The sequence below is a fragment of the Aphanomyces astaci genome (assembly GCF_000520075.1).
Source record: "Aphanomyces astaci strain APO3 unplaced genomic scaffold supercont1.27, whole genome shotgun sequence".
NCBI lineage: Eukaryota > Oomycota > Saprolegniomycetes > Saprolegniales > Verrucalvaceae > Aphanomyces > Aphanomyces astaci.
The window spans coordinates 576,810-585,262 of NW_009798290.1; the positions used below are offsets into that span (position 1 = coordinate 576,810).

General features: G+C 47.2%; 4 protein-coding genes across 9 annotated transcripts in view; 2 read left to right on the top strand and 2 right to left on the bottom strand.

Annotated features, from left to right (window-relative positions):
- The window catches only part of H257_10336 (hypothetical protein), a 6,179-nt gene extending 2,021 nt beyond the window's left edge, over positions 1–4,158 (top strand). For 2 of the 3 annotated variants that reach the window (XM_009836845.1, XM_009836843.1), the window contains 7 exons: positions 190–286; positions 485–555; positions 1,195–1,539; positions 1,929–2,039; positions 2,144–2,408; positions 3,083–3,304; positions 3,426–4,158. In XM_009836845.1, coding sequence (XP_009835147.1) covers positions 190–286; positions 485–555; positions 1,195–1,539; positions 1,929–2,039; positions 2,144–2,408; positions 3,083–3,304; positions 3,426–3,518 — 1,204 coding nt within the window. In that variant the 3' untranslated portion in view covers positions 3,519–4,158. Of the gene's footprint in view, positions 1–189; positions 287–484; positions 556–1,194; positions 1,540–1,928; positions 2,040–2,143; positions 2,409–3,082 lie in introns of all 3 variants that reach the window. The other variant, XM_009836844.1, reaches the window with a different exon arrangement.
- Positions 3,366–4,158, bottom strand: H257_10337 (hypothetical protein). Its single transcript, XM_009836846.1, has one exon. It carries the CDS (start codon positions 4,113–4,115, stop codon positions 3,648–3,650), a length of 468 nt encoding a protein of 155 aa, XP_009835148.1. The 5' UTR covers positions 4,116–4,158; the 3' UTR covers positions 3,366–3,647.
- A 209-nt stretch (positions 4,159–4,367) lies between these two features.
- H257_10338 (hypothetical protein) lies at positions 4,368–5,414 on the top strand. Its single transcript, XM_009836847.1, has 2 exons — positions 4,368–4,618; positions 4,672–5,414. The coding sequence occupies exons 1-2, from the start codon at positions 4,423–4,425 to the stop codon at positions 5,364–5,366; spliced, it is 891 nt and encodes a 296-aa protein (XP_009835149.1). The 5' UTR covers positions 4,368–4,422; the 3' UTR covers positions 5,367–5,414.
- A 475-nt stretch (positions 5,415–5,889) lies between these two features.
- Positions 5,890–7,839, bottom strand: H257_10339 (hypothetical protein). 4 transcript variants are annotated; one of them, XM_009836851.1, is made up of 6 exons: positions 7,794–7,839; positions 7,312–7,727; positions 7,173–7,258; positions 6,948–7,125; positions 6,681–6,778; positions 5,890–6,608 (listed from the first exon to the last, which is right to left on the bottom strand). In XM_009836851.1, exons 1-6 carry the CDS (start codon positions 7,801–7,803, stop codon positions 6,044–6,046), a joined length of 1,353 nt encoding a protein of 450 aa, XP_009835153.1. In that variant the 5' UTR covers positions 7,804–7,839; the 3' UTR covers positions 5,890–6,043. The 4 variants fall into 4 exon arrangements, with proteins under 4 accessions (XP_009835153.1, XP_009835151.1, XP_009835152.1 ...); XM_009836849.1 differs by having other exon boundaries at positions 5,965–6,778; positions 7,794–7,822; XM_009836850.1 differs by having other exon boundaries at positions 5,965–6,608; positions 7,312–7,812.
- Between the last annotated feature and the right edge of the window lie 614 nt (positions 7,840–8,453).

Here is an 8,453-nt window from a genome sequence, read left to right on the forward strand (position 1 = left end):
GTTTTTGTGGAGTGTTGGTACGTTTTTGTGGAGTGTTGGTACGTTTTAGTCGAGTGTTGGTACGTTTTAGTCGAGTGTTGGTACGTTTTTGTGGAGTGTTGGTACGTTTTAGTCGAGTGTTGGTCTAGATGAGTATTTAATATATGTTGGTAAATATATGGTTCATGATGGGGGTTCTATTGCAAGTAGACATGACGATGGAGAAAGTACCGACGGCGTGAAACACGAGACTGCTGCTGCTGGAAAGGCCAGAGAAGAGAACGACGAGAATAATAATGCTATCAAGGTGATATATATATATCACGAGTATTTTATTGGCGACGGTTTTTATGTGTTTCAGGCGAATACAACGTATGTTTGTATATTTTAGTGTTTTGGATAGGATATATATATATAACGTATATTTGTGTGTATTTGGAGATTTTGTGTTGTTTTTTGGCAGAATATATATATATAACATATTTATTTTGTGTATATGACACAGACGCAAGTGATGGGGCAGTGGGCGAAACGACCGCAACAACCTCAACGAAAACAGCCCGATGACAAACTACGGTACTGTTAATATATATATATATAAATATATATACATATACAGACAACGAAGGATTTTAAGCCACACTTTGAATCGAAGTCAATTCTTACTTTTCAACTTGGATTGCCTATATACTTCGAAATTCGATTTCAATGACAAATCAAACCAACTGATTGGTATTAGCTGAATCTGATTGGCTAGAATACATGGACACACACATAAACTTCGGTGTGGCTTCAAATCCATCGTTGTCTGTATTGAATATATTATGACGATCGTTGAATTGATATATCCAGACGACGCTCTTCATAATAAGTATATATATATATACATATATATATATTATTTTTCCCATGCTGTATTGTGTTCTACATACATTCCCATCATACGTTTAAAATTCCAATGTAATTCGGTAATAAATGCTTGAACGATCAAATAAATCCCCATGACAAACGTTACTTCTTTCACAATGAAAAGTGGAACATACCATTTCCTCAAATATATATATATATATCCAGGCTATCTGTTATATATTCCGTTTTACGATACTATATATATTATTCCGTTGCAAGTACAACCGTGCATATGCTGTATATTAATTCTTCCGTACAGCAGCAACGTACTGTATCATGATATTAATATATATGTGTGTGCCATAGCGTGGATGAGCGCCACGACGTGCGGTCGATAGACGAGGACGGCGGTGGGGAGGACCAGAGCCCGCTCGAGTGGTCGATCGGCAGTCCGCTCTCAGACAATCAGTCGTTTCTTCAGCCAGACGCCGCGCCCGCCGCCGCCGCGCCCGTGATTGCATTTCGAGAGCGCTGGGCCGACAAGCAGGACCGTCTGCGCCGCCTCTCGCCGTACGGGACCCTTCCCGGCTGGCGCGTCGTGCCCGTGATCGTCAAATCCCACGACGACTTGCGCCAGGAACAGTTTGCCGCGCAGATCATTGCGCAGTGCCATCACATCTTTGTGGACGCCCAGCTGCCCTTGTCATTGCGGTACCGATATATATATATATATATATATTTATTTATCGATGTGTATAATTGGAATCCATTTCAAAAGATGATCTGGGTGGTTTCTGTATATATATATACAATATATGTTTGGGATATGGGATATATTGTTTATTATATATATTATATATATCGATTGGAATCTCCACAAGTTAGTTTGAGCTGTGTTTTCTGCTTGTATATACATGTATATATATGTTGCTGATGGGTTATTTTTTTATGATGTTTACAGATAAATAAGGTGTCCATGAATGAATAAAAAATATAAATAGCAATATTATACATTTTTCCTAGAATTCAACGACCTACGAGTTTCGGTGGTTTATATATATATATATATGTATGTGTTGTAAATATATTTTTTTGGCTAGACCATATGCCGTGCTGGCGACGTCGGCCACGAGTGGACTGATCGAAGCCGTGCCGGACACCGTGTCGTTGGACTCGCTCAAGAAGAACGACCCCGACTACAAATCCCTGCTGTACGACCTCTATCAATTTATATATCCTTACAAGGGTCGTACACTTTGAGTTTCTGAATTGATCCATTGTACGACCATTTGGATACTCAATGTTTTTGTTTTAGCGACTTTTACGAACGGTACTTTGGGTCGCCGACTGGTTCGCGCTTCAAGCGCGCGCGCGTCAACTTTATCCAGAGCCTGTCGGCGTATTCGATCTTGTGCTTTGTGTTTCAGATCAAAGATCGGCACAACGGCAACATCCTTCTGGACGCCCTCGGCCATATCATCCACATCGACTTTGGCTTTCTCTTCACCAACAGCCCTGGCGGCAACATTGGCTTTGAGTCGGCACCGTTCAAGCTCACGGACGAGTTTGTCGAGCTGATGGTATATACTAGTATATATATATTTACAACCGAAGAATCGTGGATATGGTGATATATACTAGTATATATATATATATATGTTGCTTTGTGGGTTGGATGCTATATAACCTGTGTGAATCTTCTATTTCAATCTTCCATACATTGTACTTGAGCTGATGGTGCGTTTCTACACTTAATATATATATATTTACAACCGAAGAATCGTGGATATGGTGGTATATATATATATATATATATATATATATATGTTGCTTTGTGGGTTGGATGCTATATAACCTATGTGAACCTTCTATTTCAATCTTTCATACATCGTACTTGTACTAAATAGTTACTCTAACTTGTCTTGACGAGAACAACTAACTTGTGTATGTATGCACTACTAGTATTAGTTGACGCATATATAGATCAAAAAATACTTCAAACAATGGATATATATATATTGTGCTTTCGAGTGAAATTTCATATTGTGTTGTGGTTTCTCGTTGGAATTGAAATCGATTTGATTGGGTACGTCAGATGAGCTCAAAATTATTAACCAATCAAAACCTTCTCCACGAAATTCAACAACCAATCAGATCGATTGTGGATCGGTGTGGTCGCCAAATTTGTACTATCAAATCGACAATATATATATATATTCATATATTTATTAGGATATATTCATATATTTATTAGGATGGCCCCCGAAGCAAACTCTTTCGCGAGTTTCGGTCGCTCTGTGTCAAGGCGTACTGGGCGCTGCATAAAAATATGGACAAGTTGCTACTGTTGGTCGAGATGATGCTCGTGAATGACCAGGCGGAGCTGCGTCTGCCATGCTTCTCCCGCGGCAAGAAGGCCACGATGGACGGCTTGCGGCAGCGGTTGAACCCAGGATTGGGCAAGGTGGCATGCCAGGTATGTGCGTATGTACGTACATGGAAAGATGAAGAAGGGTCTGCATATAATATATATGTAGAGAGAGAGAGAGAGAGAAGGTGACATTTGGACGTGTGAGATTCATTTGGTTGTGTTTTAGGAGTTTGTGAATGACTTGATTGACCAGTCCCTGGACAACTGGCGTACGCGGTGGTACGACAAGTACCAGTATTGCTGCATGGGAATTCTATAAGCACCATTCGCGATGGCAAGTGGAGGAAGGAGATGCAAGAGAAGAGAGAGAGTAGGAAGGTCGGTCGAAGCTAATGGAATATGATCAGATGTTGGGTACGATGGAAGGGGGGGAGATGTGTTGGGTTGATTATTCCGTGTGCTGGGGGTACTGTTTCTTGCCCTTGAGCTGCATTTCGCCCAAGTGCTCCAGGTTCTTTTGGATGGCTTCGGACGTTCGACTTTGGAAGCGCCACGTGCCGTCGACGAGCACCACGACGTCGGTCCACTTGACGATCAACACGGGGTTGGACTTCCAGAACATGACCGTGTACGACGTCGCCGTCGCCTCCTTCTCCGACACGAACGAGACAAAGTGTCCTTGGGGGATGTGCGATGCTTCGGCAAGGAACTCGAGGCCAAACAGTTCTTCAAGCGACCGACGGATCTCGTTGTGGCCGCGCGACTGCCCAACAAAGTCGTCGTTCAACGACGCGTCCTCCGTGAACAGGTTCAGAAGCTGCGTCGGGCTGCCGTTGTTCGTCCCGAACAGGTACGCGTACTCGTTGACAAGGTTCACCACCGCCGCCAGGTTGTGGTTGTGCAAGGGTGCTGCCATGATGATTCTGACGATCTTGCACCGACGATGGGCGTTGCAAATTGGGGCGAAAGAAGTCAGGCAAGGAAATATTCGGACGATTATCCGGAATTACATCCGTGTTTTACATCTACAGTCGGATACTATCACGACCATTATCCGGAAGAATACATGTAATTAGTGTAACATTGCACTTCGAAACTCAATTCAGGGCACACGTTCTATCCGGAATTATGATGAAATTCGGATAATGTGCCATTTATCCGGATACCCTTGGTATTCGCTCCAGACTTCAAAGCGACACAAGGCCGCCGCCGCCACCACCGTCATGTCCAGTTTAGCCGCCGCGCGAGCGGACAACTTTTACTTCCCTCCGGAATGGCGACCGGAGATGGGCGGAATCAACAAGTTCCAGAAGTCCCACCCCTTGGGAAAGCGGGCCAAGGACATCAAAGATGGGATCCTCGTCGTTCGGTTTGAAATGCCGTTTGATGTGTGGTGTACTCACTGCAACACGCATATTGGTACGGCTTGCATATCCTCGACGACAGTCCTCACCTACAATGGTATCCTCTAGGTCGAGGGGTGCGCTACAATGCAAAGAAAACGAAAGTGGGCATGTACCATTCGACGATCTTGTACGAGTTCGCGTTGACATGTGCGACATGCAAAGGCATCATGATCGTGCAGACGGACCCAGAGGCGCGGGGGTACAAACTTCTCGACGGCATCAAGAAGAAGACGCAGATGGATGACGTGGAGTGGGGCACCCACGACGACGACACGTTGGAGCGATTGAATGCGCCGGAAGTCGGCATTGCGTTGGCGGCAGATCCGTTTTTCAAGCTCGAGCATGACGAAGCGGACAAGCGCGTGGCGAAGAAGCGGTCCTCTGGCCTCATGGACCTCATCGACCGCCAGGACACGCTGTTCTCGGACCCGTACAAGACCAACGCATCGCTACGCAAGACCTTCCGCGGCGAAAAGCGCGAGATCAAGCGCAAGGCGGACGACGCGGCGGCGCGCCATCTGTCCATTCCGCTGGCAGATATCCATCCCAGCGACGTGATTGCCTCCAAAAGTGTCCTCTTCCATAACCTCACCAAGCGGTCCCACGCCCCGCCACGTGGCAAGATGTCATCCGTCCAAATCAATCGCAAGCAGCAGCTGCGCGTGTCGACTTCAAGTAGTTCGTTCAGTCAATTCGGCAACTTGGAGGCGTCTTCCAGAAAACCCACAATGGTCGCGGCGGTCAAACGACGTCGGACGTGAAATATATTCATTTTTATATATATAATATATATATACAAACAGGACAAGTATTTTGAACTAATGTTAGTGAAAACTATTAATAGTATTCCTTTATTCTATCTACTATAGTACTACCACGTAATAGTATTTACTCGAAAACAAACTCGAAAACAAACTCTCTATTCCAACTATTAATACAAGTATACTATATATAGTATGAATAGTTAAAACACCATGTTTAGACTTTTGTTTTCTACTTTTGACACATGTGTTGTGCACCCAGAACCTGAATCGTATCGCAAAAGTGCGCGTCCGGAAACTCTGTAGTATTAATCTATATTATATATATATATATATATATAATGATACGCACAGTAACTACCGATATCGTAGTAGTATACTAGTAGTACGCAATCGAGTTATATAATGCAAGGCTACTGCGTGGGTTTACCACCATCGATGCAATTCCTAGGTCCAACATGACAGAAATGGACGATACATATATACACTACCGGGAGCTGCGGACGACCGAAATCCAGACACTACTACTAGTACTACTACTAGTACTACTTACTACTGGTGATGTTGTACACGTCGTTGGCTGCAGCAGCATCCCCCACGTGATTTGACTCGTTTTGAATAGGGTGGTGGGATGGTATTCTATGGTACGACTAGCACTAAGACGACGACGGCGACCGTCACGACGTGGGGGGTGCCGCCGTCGCCGTCACCTGCACGCCCCCCACGATGATGTCCTCTGGACACGTGGCCGGGTCGTCCGTGCCCGTCGAGTGCCGCCGCTGCATCGGACTGGTCGTCCTCCTTCGACTCTCGACGTCGCTGTTCACACGCATGCGGACGTGGCGCGCGTGCATCTTGAGCACCAGCGTCACCAGCTCGGCCTTCTCCACGACGGTCGCGACGTCGATGTCCGCGCGGTGGAGCACCGCCTTGAGCTCCTTGATAGACATCGCGCGCACCTGTTCCACCGACAGGTCCGTCGCGAGGGGGTGGCGGACGTGGACGGGGGAGAGCCCGCCGCCGCCCCCGGCAGCAGTTTCGGACATGGGGAGCAGACCACACATGACGCGGCAGAAGTTGACGGCGCGCGCGAAAAACTCGGTCGGCCGGACCGAGTTGTGTCCTCCGGGGAACATGAGCAGCTCCTTGGGTCCGCGGTGCCGATCGTGGAGGAGTTGGACGTGGGACGGCGACACCAACTCGTCTTGGCTGCCAATCGCAAAGAACGCGGGCACGGCGCATCTAAATAGGAAGATCGAGAAAAATATGAGCACGGATATGTAGGGTAGTACAACAGAGTATTTCGGAACGGACTTGTGAATTACGGCTTTGGGTGTGAGTTGAAACATGTCGAACTTTGCGCGGCGCTGGATGTCACGTCGGAGAAACCGCATCACGATGGATACTGCAAACTAGGAATACAAATGTATATATCAAGACGGATATAGTGCAATCAAGTGTATTTGAAATATAGAACGGGAGTATATATATATCAAGACGGACATAGTGAGTTCAAGTGAATATTTATTGGAAATTCGAATGGAAAATATCAAGCATGGACTGTATAGTACTAGTACGTACCTTGGGTACGTTGAGCTTGCCGTCGTCCACGAGATCCATCGCGAGCTGCTTGAGACTCGAGAACGGACTGTCGAGCACCATGGCCGTGATGCACGCGCCGCCAGCCACGTCGTCGGCTTCTTCGGCCGCGCACAAGATGGATGCGACGGCTCCCATGCTTCGACCCCACAGGATGATGCTACGTACAACGTTAAGGCATGGAGGGTCGAGAGGGAACGACCCTACTTGGACACTTCTCCCGTCGACTGAAGATGCGTGAGGACGAGGGAGATATCTTTCTTTTCGTGGAAACCCAACGACACGTACTTTCCCTATGCACATGTCGATAGGAAGACGAGGACCTGGACGGAGGAGTGGAAAGTACCTCGGACAACCCGGAGCCGCTAAAGTCAATCGCGCACACTGTAAACCCCGCGGCGAGGCTGTGAAACAGCGTCTCCATGCATCCCAAGCGCGACGAGCTGTTCCCATGCAGCACAACGATGCACGGCATGCGCGTCTCGGTGGTGGCATGGCGATGGTGGTGTTGAGGTTTCCACCAACTGCACTCGACTGCGAGCCCTTTGTCGTTCCGAAGGGTGAAATCTTCTCGTCCCACAAGCAGATTGTGTGCGAAGATGCAAGTCGATGGACCTAAGTCGTCCAGAGCGTAATGCGATCGAGGCGGTCGGATCACGGTGTGCACAAGTCCTTGATACGCCATCTTCACCGATGCCCACAGGCCAGGCGACGTTGAGCTCATGCGCGGCGGCGGTGTCCCGTCATCCGTCGAGCCTTGTCCTACAGCATACACGACTGTATGACGTTCCAAGGACGGAGGAACGAATGCATGCCGTCGTCGCTTACCTTTACTCATCTAGCAGACGAGAGCAAGGGACTCACTCACCTTCGGGCAAACACAAAAGGACGGTTTCATTCGTTTTCACAGGTTTTCCGAATCCATTGCCGTTCGCGGCAGCCACAAACCCATCGAAGGAACACAACGCGGGATCGGCATGACGTGTTGCTCATCCTTCCTCTCGGCGCAACTCTCCAGTCCCCATGTGGCCGTCGCCGCTGATGGTGGTTGTCTCCGTACCGAGGGGTCTATCTGATGTCTACTCCAAGGCTGTCATTATTACGTTTTAGAGGTTTCTGTTAAAACGTTTCAGTTTTACTGTTAGTTGCGATTTGTCTGACTATATTAATATATGCAGTTCATTTCGTCGATATTAGTATTTCCCTTTATCTGGGTATTTACGAAACAAACTACGAAACACACCTACTACTAGTAGTACTAGAGTATCATGTGGTGAAATTATGCAAGTGCCAGACCAAGCTGAGCATGAGACTTACTCCGAGTACGACGTTGCTACCATGTACAGCCTGCCAACAATCCGGTACACCCAGCAGCAATCACAGGCACGCTTCGCTCATACTATCACTGGCGTTGCAGATTGACTGAAGCAGTTCGGTGTTGGCACGACTGGAGACAATCAACTAATCCAACTGCATCAACTTCGATGT